This window comes from Pteropus alecto, unplaced genomic scaffold (genome assembly GCF_000325575.1).
Source record: "Pteropus alecto unplaced genomic scaffold, ASM32557v1 scaffold53, whole genome shotgun sequence".
Taxonomy (NCBI): Eukaryota; Metazoa; Chordata; class Mammalia; order Chiroptera; family Pteropodidae; genus Pteropus; species Pteropus alecto.
The window spans coordinates 1,203,219-1,216,040 of record NW_006434366.1 but is presented as its reverse complement, the minus strand read 5'-3'; the positions used below and the strand labels follow the sequence as shown (position 1 = coordinate 1,216,040).

Here is a 12,822-nt window from a genome sequence, read left to right as displayed (position 1 = left end):
AATATCCGAGTTCAAAATGGTACACTGGTGACAGGACCATCATAAACCTTACATAACTTAAGCAGGGCTCATAAGGATTTTTGTTAATGTAATTAAGAGACTGCCAAAAGTTGAGAGCTCTACAATTAAACAAAACAAAACAAAACAAAACAAAAAAACGGTAAAGTGAAACAAATCTAAAATCTTAATTAAAACACTGGGCTTAGAACCTGGATCTTAATAAACAAAATCTCCAGTGTTCTAGAGATTCTATCCTCTAATGTGTACACAGGATGACCCAAATACCACCCTATGATAAAAGCTGGTGACTGTGTACTTCCATTTCCTTGTTTGGACAAACACATACGAAAACCCAAAAGAATTCTATTCGGGGAGAACACAGGCTTACCTTGTTACAAAGCCAATCTTCAAATTTAGGTCTGGGATTACTATAATGCATTGCAATGTGCTTTCCTTGAATCACCAATTTTTTCTGTAAAAAAAAAAAAAGGAATTAGTTATTCCCATTGTGGGGAACATGTGTCCATTTTCCCAGGGCAGAGCACACTTCGGAAAAATCAGTGCTCTGGAATTAAATGGACAACATACGGGGAGGACCAACCACCGCCACCTATACTCTGCCCATCCAATCCTTCAGATAGGCAGTAAGAGAATGGGATGCGGAGTAAAGGTAAACGGAGTCAGGGAGTGCTGAGAAAGCTGCCAAACACTAAACGCTGACATGCACCAGGCCGTTGTCTCCAGCAGAGACAGGAGTCCTAACATTCAGCATTGACAGGCTGCCTGAGAGTGACAGTCTATTTCAAAAAGCAGAAAACACAACTCTCCCAATTCTGAGTTGTCTCCTACTTAAGCCCTTAGCATGGTGTCCTTGGGCTTCGCTTCGGTTTGCCCCCAGTCCCCCATCCTATGCAAAGTAAAAGGCTTCATATTTCCCCTTCCCCCAAACTCCTGCTTCAGGATGTGTCCTTTGGGGGACAAAGGGAGGTAAACTCATTTTTAAAGGGAATCTGGTTACAAGTCTTTCTCAAGAGGGACTATTCTGAATGCCATCGACTCTAAAACAGCTAAATGAGATTTCTTCCTGCCAACTGCAACCATGTAATGTCCTAGGTGACAGATGTGTTTTTCATTGAAATAGATGGTACTCTCTTCAAAATGAGTAACCAGGAGGCCAATGAAGTTTCTTCAGGGGGTAGGAAAAGTTGGTAAATGCTTGTACACCACCTCATCCTTTCAGTCAACCATGTGACTAAAAGGGACTTAATTTGAAAAGGTCCAAACTCCAAGCTGAGTCAGTCTAAGCAAAAGTAAACCCAGCACTTGCCCCCAAAGAGCCTTCATTTAACAGGAGCACCTTTCTTCTTTCTTGGGGGGAGGAGGGGAAGGAAGTGGGGTGTTCTGACACTATCAGTACAGATTTCAGTAGGTTAGATATCCAGATTTTTAAAAGGACTCTAACCCCTCTAAACATACATACTGTTGAGCAATTTGGTTCTTGCAAATCCTGGAAGAGTTAAGACATGCTGTGAATGTTGTCTCCGCAACATCTAAAGGCAAGACTGCATGTCTGGCCAAGAGGGAAAGTGCTAAAGGGCCATCTGGTCCTTGTGTTATACAGAAGCAAAAATAAAGAAGCTGGGAGATATGTCAACAGATGTGTCCTGGGGGAGACTCCAAACTACCACTGAGTCCCTAATCCTACTGGTCTTTTATTTCTGGAGTGAATTTGAACTGTAATGAAGTATTACACATCAGCATAGCTTTGTATACATTAAAATTGTGGAGATTTTTAAATGTCGTATAGGTTTTAATTTCTCAAGAGTTTTAAACTCCCAGGGAAGTCATTCTGATACATCTACTGCATCAAAGGATGTTGTCACGTCAAGAAAACAGACTCACGTGAAGCTTACGTATGTTCTGAATTTACTAGGATGGTGTCCATGGTATGAAATGAATGAAGCTGAACTTTAACGAGAACAGGTTGTCACCTCTGGGTTAAGAGAATGAGAGGCTTAAAAATCTAACGAATCAATCAAAATGATACCCTCATTAGTGAGTCTTGTTATAAATGACGATATAGTAACAATCAAAGACTATAACTCTCATTTATGGGTGACAAATCATAAAATGCTGCACAAAAGCAACGTGAGTTAAGCAAACTTCCCAGAATGCACTTGGTTAAGGTATTTAATACTGTGCTTTGGAGTTTGGCAGAAACGTTATTTAAGTGCCAAGCACTGAACATTATCCTGACACTTCAGTTAATGCTACATCAAAGAACCATCAATAATTCGCTTTGAACAGACTGTAACAGGCATTCTCAGGGAGATTAGAATGTTAATGCCACTCTAACTAGATTAGACAGCAGCAGGACACCAGCGCCCACGCTAATCTCATCAGACATTGTTCATAAATTCTACTAGGTCCTTAAATAGTCCTTGAAGACCCATACGAGCAGTAATGCCTCCAGGAAGCTTGTGGTCTCCAAGCAGAAATAAGAGATTATTTATAAAATGCCTGCGGCAGACTTCTATTATGTTCTCTTCACTGCTGAAATTGAGAGTTGGATATTCTAAGATTACTCTCAATGAACATAATCAGGTTGGGAAAACGGGAACATCGAGATGTTTTGGTAATTACCAGACAGGTATTCGGTGGTTAACGACGCCCTGCCAGGCAGCCATGTCTACAGTCAGAGTGAATTCTGCAATGCAGTCCTTGGTACTATCAGTCTAGTATATCAATTTTAATATATACAAAGCTTTTCTTTTTTTAAAGTCACTCCTTTGGAACAAACCACTCCTTCAACCTTTTTTTTTTAAATTGTACAGACTTGTTCCATTTTCATGAATATCTAGACTTGGTGAGTGAAGCAACCTGATTGGCTTCCATCCAGCTGGTAGCATCTTGCAAGTGATAAAACTCCACGAAGGCGAAACCACGGCTTACACCTAGAGACAGCATTCAGATATAGACGGGATACTCGTGTTAGTCAGTTCCTTTATAACAGGTGAATCTCTCTCCCACTGCTTCAACACTGCGTGACAAAGCCAATTGGGAAGCAGCTTTACAAATGTGACTTGACTTGGGGATCTTCTTGATACTTTGCCATGGCAAGGAACCAAGCCGCCTGAACTAAATGCCACTGGATTTGATTCCACGCTTAAAAAGTAACCATGCAACCGACTACGAACAGTCAAACAAGGAGTTTATAAATCACTACTTACCGAAGGGAAAAAAAGTCCCTAAAAACAAAGTTTTTATAAGGTCCTCAGATGCTCTCTAACATCGTTTTCAAAGAGTCACATTCCTTAGCCATGGCAAACCTTTCATTCTGAATTCATGTGCTTGAAGACTGGGGGTATCAGGATGGTCTTTGGGGACTGAGGTGGTCATGGGGAAGAGAACCAGAACAGCAGGAACTGAGCGAGCTCTCACCTGTTTTCCTCTTCATCAGCCTCACGTCCGCAGGCTGAGGGCCTTCAAAGGATTCCATCATTTCTCGAATCTGCACAGGATTTTACACATAGAGTTAAAGCTTCAGCCACAAACTATTCCACATCCAAGGAAGGTCAAAGGCTGGGGATTATATCAACTGTTTAATTAGCCAATTTTTAATTTCTATCACCCAAATGCAATTATTCTAAAAATGGAATAAAAGGAACACTTATCATAGAAATTAATGTATTTTCACAGCTTTGGAGACATTCTTTATATGCTGCCTGGGAATTTCCCTCAGGCACATTTGTTATAATACAAGTCTTGCTCATGGTAAGCTGTCCCTCAGAGGGAAAATGATATTTAAAAGAGGCAGAGGATGTATCATTGTCTTCTAATGATTAAAAATCAATAGCCAAAAAATGAGGAACTCCCCAGAAAGTAAACGTTTTCTGTACACCATCTTAAGAAAAAAATGATTTTCTTCCATTTAGTTTAGTAGTGAAAATGAACAAAGTTCGGACATTGCTAGGCTCCTAAGTCAAAATAAACATTAACTGGGGTCACAAGAAACAATTCTGGTAGACCAAGCCCTTACTGCAAAAAGTAATGAAAAAAATTAATCTCTCTTATCTATCATACCGACAAGCGAAACTCCCAGGAAAATAAACAGGGCTTACTTTGTGAAACAGAGATTCTTAGTGGCCCCAATTTTCCGCAATTATGTGCAAAGGCTGCAAGATTATATAGTCGATCTTTGTTACTTATGGATTCCGAATCTGCGAACTTGCCTACTCACTAAATTTGTAACTCCAAGTTAATACTTGTGGTGCTGTCATGTGCATGTACAGACATCTGCAGAGCAGTGAAGGATCTGTCACCTGACGCACACGTTCCTGACTAAGGCAATGATGCCTTGCATTGGGTCAGCTTTCATATTGTCAACAAGTACCCTTTTCACAGTCTATTTAGTGCCAAGTTTTTCAGATTTTTGTACTTTTTGTTGGTGATTTCACTGTTTAAGTGACCCTCCAACTGCAGTGCTAAGTGCTACCTAGTGTTCCTAAATGCAAGAAGGCCATGATGTCCCTTACAGAGAAAAAAATAAATATATTAGATAAGCTTCATTCAGGCATGAGTTATAGTGCTGTTGGCCACTGAGTTCAATGCTGATAAATCAACTATATTAAATAAGGCAGCATCTCTAAACAGAAATACACATAAAACGGGGTTATGTATTGACCTGTTAATGAAAATACTGTGACCAGAGACTCACAGGAACCTTTGTATTTTCCCCAGGAGCAACAGTTCAGTATTCAGTGACTTTACAGACATTAACTACCACAAAAAAAGGAAAACGGACTATTTTTCAGAGTATGAGAAGTGCTACATTGAGCCAGACACAATCACCTGACTCAGGTTCATGCTTAGCAACATAGTAACTAAAAAGTTAGCCACCAGAGTAACTAAAGACAGTTACTATAACAGTAGTGATACAGTAACATATATAGCAACACAGTTACTAAAGACAGTTACTCTAAGAATTCACATGTCAGTTGGGGGACAAACTAAAAAGGCAAATGATAATGAAGGTGATAAACTGAAGTTCAGGAGATTAAATGCTACAATTTTAAAATGTTTTAAAATTGCCAATAATCAAATTTTCTACGAATACTGTCCAATATTTGGGAACCTCAGAAACTCTACTTTGAAAACCAGCCATCTATGGTAGGGACTTCTATTTCCCAGAAGCCTAAACACACAAGCATCATAATCTTGTTTCATTACCAGCAGAGAGGCCCTAAAGTGTCAGCTAAGGCACAGCTCTCCCTATGCCACCCACTTCCTCTGGCTCCCAGGGAAACAGGCCTAACGAGGTCCTCAAGGGGACAAGGTGATCAACAAGCGACCTTTCCAGAGTTGGCTCCTGCAGCATTTCTTGCATCCCCTATTCCACATGCTCACTGCTGGAACCACCAGAGCTCAGCTCTGCCTTCACTATCCACCCACCACTACTCTGTCCTTCCACCAGTCTAACCTGCATGGCTTTTGCTACCAGGCAAAAACCTCAGGAACTTTCTTTTACACTTAGCTGGGTTTTCAAAGACTCCAGCATCTGGCCCCAGTAGCACCTTACCATCCATCTCTCTTCTACCAACAACATTTGACTTCAGTCAAATCAAGCTGGTTGCAAGGCCTTATCTAGATTCAGTATCTTTCTATTCCCAGGTCTACTCATACGATCCTCTGCCTGGAGGATCTGTCCATCACACCTTCCCCCCTAGACCAAAATATTTCTATCCTTTAAGAATCAAATAAACTAATACCTCCTGGGAGTGCTTCCTCACCCTCCACTAGAAACAACCTCCCTCGAAGAAGCCTTCAGAGCCATTGTGCAGGACTCTTTCAACAGCACCTCTTCTGACACCAATCCCTTTCTACTCTGCAGTGTCCTCTTCATCTGCTGACCTTAGCTATTCATCCATAAGCTTTTCTGAGGCAAGATCCACGGCCCTGCATCACTATAGCATCTAACATAGGAGGGGGCATAGCAGGTCTGCAGTGAATTGTAATTATCCACCATCAACTCTAACATCCCATCCCACATTTGTCACTTCTAGTGTTTAGAAGACTAAAGCTGTGTGAACCCAATACATATCTTCAGTTTTGTCTAAAATTCATTGAACATTACTTTGAATACTCCAACACAATAAGATACTGGGATAATGCTGTGCACTTTGAGCATTCACAGCTTTTTAAAACATATTTCAAAATTTCACATTCATTTCGCCAACAACATTGGCTGAGCAGTTTTCTGCATTCAAGGGTTGGGGACATAGAGATAACCAATTCACACGAAAGCCTATTTTCAGAGAGCTATATTCTTATAGGGGAAATGAGATGTGCACGTTGACAGCCACAGTGTTAAGTGCTACACGACTGTCACGAATGCAATGCTTTGAGAAGAGAGTAAGAAAGAAGAAATCCTGCCTGGCAGATCAGGAAAGGCTTCACAGAAAGTAGCCTTCAAGCAGAAATAGACATATTAGTAGTGGCTTTCAGGGGAAGTTGGTGGTGGATGCGCCTGGAAGGAATGGGTGAGGGCCACAGATACCATTGGAAATCAGGCAGCACCCAGTCCACCAAAGCTCCGGCTGGCCGGTCTGAGTGGGGAGTCAGGGATTGGCTTTCTTTTTTAATAGGCTTCTCGGCTGTTTCAAATGGATAATATAATTTTCATCAAATCAAAGGGTAGTCAAATCAGGAAGAAAGTGTTTTTGCTCATACATGCTCACCAAATAAGTAACCAATTTTCAATATAAATGTATTGACTACTTTCTAAGGAAAACTGAAGACACAAAATTGGCTCCTTGTAGTTAAGGAACTTCTGAAAATGCTACATTGAGCTGTAAAGCCTAAATATAAATGGTAATTTACCTCTGAACCAAGTTGAGAACTCTACCCTAAACACAGAAACGTATTTCACTAGCTGAGACATTAGCTTGAGATAAAACAGTAACATGAAAAAATGATGGAAGAAGCTCAAAGTTCATTGAGCCTCCTAGGCTGCTCATTAGAACTGCTGTTTCCCCTTACATCGCTCTCCGTGATGGTGATGGGAAGGCCGCGCAGCATGATGGTCTTGCTCTCTCGTTCATCACTGATGTCATGCCTATAGTCATGCTCGCCATAGTCACCATCTGAATGGTAGCCATCTTCAGATCTATCGCTGTTCCTTCTTTCACGTTCTCTCTGATTGACAATAAACAAAATTACAATTAAAATCACACTGCACTTATACCCTTTGATCCAGAACCACTCCTAATAATTTGTTGTTCCCAAAGGAGAACAAATACGATTCAAGATCTCTATGATGCTAACTGCAATGTTTTTTAAAACTGCAGGAAAAAAAAATCAAAAGCCAAACAACAACAACAACAACAACAAAACAACCTAACAAACAACACAAAACCACCCCCCTGAACCTGTCATCATTTAGTTTGGGAAGAATGGTTTAACAATTCACTGTACAGTATACCAACACGTGATGAAATACCATGACCTGTTACAAAGATTATATGCATGGAAAAAGTGGAAAAACAGTGCGAAATTATATGGGCGGCACAATTACTTCTTAACAAATCTATGTATGCGTGTGGAAAGGAATATGGAAAAAGCTATGCTGACTGAAACTGTAAGTTTTAGAAACACCAGTTGAGGCATAGGGCAGGTATATTATTACACCCGACTGCTTCATCTTTAAAACAGGAATAACACCTACCTGAAGCGTTGTAGTGAGACCTAAATGAGTTCATGTAAGTGAAGTGCTTGAAAGAGTGCCTGGTGCATGGCGAGCCCTATGTAAACCCTGGCCAATGTGTCTATTACTAGAAGGCTAAGTTTGTCTTTGAGGGTTATAGTTAACTCAACAGATTTCAGAATTATAGAGCATTGGAATATAATACTCAAGAGGAGAGAATTTCCATACTCAGTATACTTATTTCAAGAATGCTAGTGGTTTTATGAACATAATTCATAATTCTAACTACTCCATGAACAGCTGCTGGTCACTCACCTCTGGACTGTCATAGTCTCGGTAGTCGTCATATCTATCGCCCCTCCGGTCGTCACTGGATCTTTTGTAATCTGAGTCCCTCCGCCTGCTTCTGGACTCACGCTCATCGCGGTCATCCCTGTCTATGATGGAACCGTACCTTCCACTACGCTCTGTTCTACTCACTCTGCCGGGGAAAAGAATTTTCATTTACTTAAAGCAAATCACATTTTGTACCTTTAAAAAAACATGGTTGAAAACACATACCCCATAGCTCAGTTTATAAGATAGCCAAATAGTTTAATGTATCCTTTATAATTGCCAAATTCCAGTTCATAAGTCAACCACTGGGAAAACATCTACACCCCTAAATGCAAAGGTAATTTTTAGGAATTCATGCTAAATCTGAAAATACAGATAACAAATGTTTGAGTTTAATGTTTCTGAGAAAGGGTCAGGTTGTCCAAGTTATCCTGTGTTTTCCCAAGCCTGTGCTTTATGTATCACCGCATCCATCCCTGATCTAGAGCTGAGAGATCAAAGGTGGGAAGAAAGCAATTATTAGCATTTCACCCAGTTTCAAAGAAGAGAGCATCTTGACGCATCCATTCTCAAGGGTGTCACACTATTGGAAAATGGACCAACAGCTTGGGTAAGTTAAATAAGTCTTTTTTCCATCAGGCAGTTAATAAGTAGTTTATTTCTTAGACATAACTAGCACCATCAGAGAACATTATTTCCTATAACATCAGGTTTACTTTTGGTTACTGGGCAGTGCTGGGCTTCACAGGAAAATCTAAAAACAAGAGGCTTACACCCATTTGACCACAAATATACATAGCTAATATACATAGCTCTTTCATAAATTGTTTATGATTCATAAAACTACTGTGTAAGGATAAGACAAAGGAAAGGTTTATAAGGACCTCATTTAGAGTATACAAATTTAATAAAAGAAACCAATGAAAACAAGTAGTCTAGGACAATTTAATGATGTAAAGTATGGGGATGAGACACCCTAAAAGGGTAAATGTTAATTTAATAAGTTATCTGGAACCACAGACTGCTGATACAGAATTAAAATACTGATACAGAATTAAAATACTGACATCATGGGAATGAACATTTCCTGAGTCCCTCTGGGCCATCAATTTGATCCAGTCCTGGGACTGGACTCAATACTAAGGAGGCAGATGGCTGAGTAAGTAAAGGTCATGTGTTTAAATCAAATGGTTTGAGTGGGAGAATTCACAGATAACAGAACAGGCAAATGTTCTCATCTTAATTCTCCACTAATTCTTTAGTAGTTTTCTATATGTAATCTATGGTCCAAAACTTTTCAGCTCTATAAATCTGGACCATCTTGCTATGCAGGGAACGATAACAAGAACTGGCACTCACTGACTGCTCACTACTACAGCCAGGTACTGTGCAAAGTGCCAGAATGTATGACTTCCTGGCTTCTGCACAAGCTGTTATCCACACTGGGAGCTCTCAGTGACCCATTCCACCCTGCCTTTCTTTGCCTAATTCTTACATATCCTTTAGGCTTCATATTAAAGAATACTTTCTCCAGGAAGCTTTCCTGGCCATTTCCAGAAATACACACACTTCCTATGTGTTCTAACAGCACCCTCAACTTCCTTTCTCATGGCATGGTTCCCATGGTACTTTAATTCTCACTAAACTGCATGCTTGTGAGAGCAAGGATCATGTAGATGCTCACAGAAATGCCTGACAGAAACACTCAAATATTTGATAAACAAACAATTAAAGAAAAAATCTTCAGTTCCCACTGAAATGTTGATATCAAAGGCATGTAAAGTAGTAACTTACCGTTTGTCTGAACCCATTGTCTTACTGAAGATCTAGCACACTGCTCCAAAAGGTTCAAATTTTGTTTTTGTTTTTCTAGAAGACAAGAGAGACTGGTTGCTACGAATCTGAGAGATCATTTAAGTCAATCATTCTATAAGCTGAGACATACTGAGAATGGAATTTCACTAAAGCTATAGTAGTATCTAAGGAGCGAAGAAGGTGGGGACCAACTGTCAACATCAAAATCATCCTAACATTTTGTTAACAATGAGCAAAGTAGGAAGATGATAGCATACTTTAAAATATTAGATTCTATAGTAAATAACAAACCCACAAAAGGATGCAAGCAGAAGATTCCTTCCCTGCACCTACTTTAGGATTACAAAGCAAAAAGGACAGAGCTGCAATCAGCTCCGTGTTCTGCATCAAAAAAACTCCAAAGGGGTAGATGATCGTTAAAACATTAATCAAAGTGTATTTATTAATACAAGGAGCAAAATCAAAAAATTTCTGATGAAAAATTTAAAACCTTTTAGAAGCCGAGATGGCTGAACTGATTTAAATCAACACCATTTACAACGCAACGGCTGATCCAAAGTTACTCTAATCAGACAAGGGCAAACCTCGACACGACTTAATTCTTCGGTAACAATAACCACATCTTGAGCCAGTCCTGACCACCACGGGCTCTTTAGGCGGACAGCCTGGCCCCGCAGCGACCAAGCACTGCTAAAACATCACACACACAGCTAGAACGCGTTCGATGCTTGCGAGGTCCGAGAAACTAGTTACGGACATCCCTGGCTCCTGCAGCACCCAACAAACATTTGCTCAATTAGTAAATGGAAGAGAACCATCTGGGAGAAACGAAGCCATGGGCAGAATTGCTGATACCACCCCGTGTCTCCTGGGCAGTGCCCGGACCTACCTCCGCGGGGTGTCGCGACCGAGATGGCGGCGCCACGGCCTGCGCGACCGACTTTCCCTTCTTTCCTGCACACGCCTCTCCCACCCCCCGAGAGGTTCTGAGCCCGCAGATCAGCCTTCAACAGCCTTCCGGAGAGGGCGGATTAGGTGCAGCTGCGGGGCGATCGTGGCTAGAGACTGCCCGGGCGCCTCTGAGAAGTACCCGAGGGACAGGAGGAGATGGCTCCAAGCTCAGTTGGGCTGAGAAGTCGGAAACGCATCCCAGCAGGAGCACAGAGCCCAAAGGCAGCAGGCTGGAGGCTGGGCGGGAGGATGCCCTCTGAAAGATGACAGCGCTGGCGGCGAAGAGGGGCGCGGCCCTCCAATGCCCGGGGTAGGTTAGCCCCCCGAGAGATCCGGCTGGGGCTGATCGGCCGCCGCCCGCGGCTGACAGGAAGGCTCCACAGGGCTTGCCACAACAGCAAGAGCTGCCGGTCGTTACGGCCGGCCGCCACACTTACCCTCAAAAGGGACTGAAGTAGCAGAAGTAGCGGTTTTGTGCCCCAGAATCTCTAACAGGGTACCGCCGCTTCACAAAATGGCGCCTCCGTCGACAGCCGTCTCCTACCCACAGTGCTTCGCGCCCATCCCCTCCCCCCCAACACCCGCCTCCTGAGGAGGCGTCCAATCCGCGAAGACCCGGCTGCGCGAGGACTGCTGGGAAATGTGGTAGCTAGGGCGCCTGTCACTACGCCCTGTGTTAATTTCTTGCGTATTTCGCTTTCTTCTAAACCGCGGCGGAGTTGCCAAACTGCCTTTGCAGGCCTGGGTTAGAGCTTTTACCTTTATTAGACACAGTCTTTCTTTGCCTTTGCTACAAGTGCCTTAGAGACTACAGTTTGCTCTCAGTGACAAGATATGAAACATCACGTTTAATCCGGCTTTAAGAGAATGGACGTTAGCTGATCGCATATTGCATTATTGGCCGCCAGATTAGATTATTAGGCTACTTTACAAATATCCATTTTCATCTTCATAACCTATTTTGCAGGTGAGGAAATGGAGGTTTACAGAAATTAAGAGAATTCTTGAAGGCAGGTCTTCAGAATATCATTCCATTGATAGTCTCTAGTTTAAGGCAAGGGCTCAGGAAAGTCATTTTTCAGGGGTAATTTAACAGTTATTAGTTGAAAACTCTAGTAGCATCTCAAAGTTAACACAGCCAAAACCCAACCTCATCTCCTTCACAGCCTTCCCCAGCTCATAAATAGCAACTCCCCGCTTTGTTACTTAGGACAAACCTATGACTTTTTCCCGCCGCACTCAATCCATCAGCAAATCCTTTTGATTCTACCTTCAAAATAGTTCTAGGATCTGACCACTTCTAACTGCAACTGCTGTCCATCTAGTAAAAGCAACCATCACTGTCCTTGTTTTACAGAGACAATAGGTCACACAGAGCTAATGGTGGAACTAGGAATATGAACTAGTAAGTTGATTTCAGAGCCCACACCCTTAACCACTAGAATGTAAACTCCAGGTCAGAAACTTTTGTTTAGTTCACTACTATATTCCCAGTGCCTCCACTGGTCCCAGGCATATCATATGCACTCAGTAAATATTTGTTGAATGAACAAATTAATCCAATACTAAACCTAAAAGTATAACATTTGTGGCAGAAAGCAGGAATCCTTGGGCGATTCAAAGATGTTTCGGACTCTGGCAAGTGAGATGGTGGTAGTCCTATGCATCCAGTTACCATAACTTGCCCCCTGGCATTATAGATAAATATATTTTTAATGGAACTGAGTTTTCAGGTTACATATGCGGATTGAAAAATAGACCATGACAAGGCAGAGGAAGATACTGATACCAGTTATGGAAAACCACACCTATACTACTCTCTTCTAGATAAGAAATCTTTCAAAAATGAGTATACGTCAGATTTCAAACCAGAAGCTTTAAATATACTAAAAAAAATCTTTTTCTTGGAAACATCTTTAAACCTGTTCTAACTATGGTTTAACCTACATCAAGGACATTAAGTGACTGACACTGCAAACTCTTTGGGTAATTAAAAACATGACAATAGGTGGAAAGGT

At 41.5% G+C, this 12,822-nt stretch overlaps 1 protein-coding gene across 1 annotated transcript in view; it reads right to left on the bottom strand.

Moving 5' to 3' along the window:
• RBM5 (RNA binding motif protein 5) overlaps positions 1-11,364 on the bottom strand; it is a 22,937-nt gene extending 11,573 nt beyond the window's left edge. The window contains exons 1-7 of the mRNA XM_006909119.3: positions 11,242-11,364; positions 9,833-9,907; positions 8,018-8,183; positions 7,039-7,194; positions 3,442-3,511; positions 2,881-2,954; positions 389-472 (exon numbers count right to left, since the gene is read on the bottom strand). Coding sequence (XP_006909181.1) covers positions 389-472; positions 2,881-2,954; positions 3,442-3,511; positions 7,039-7,194; positions 8,018-8,183; positions 9,833-9,849 — 567 coding nt within the window. The 5' untranslated portion in view covers positions 9,850-9,907; positions 11,242-11,364. The remainder of the gene's footprint in view (positions 1-388; positions 473-2,880; positions 2,955-3,441; positions 3,512-7,038; positions 7,195-8,017; positions 8,184-9,832; positions 9,908-11,241) is intronic.
• Between the last annotated feature and the right edge of the window lie 1,458 nt (positions 11,365-12,822).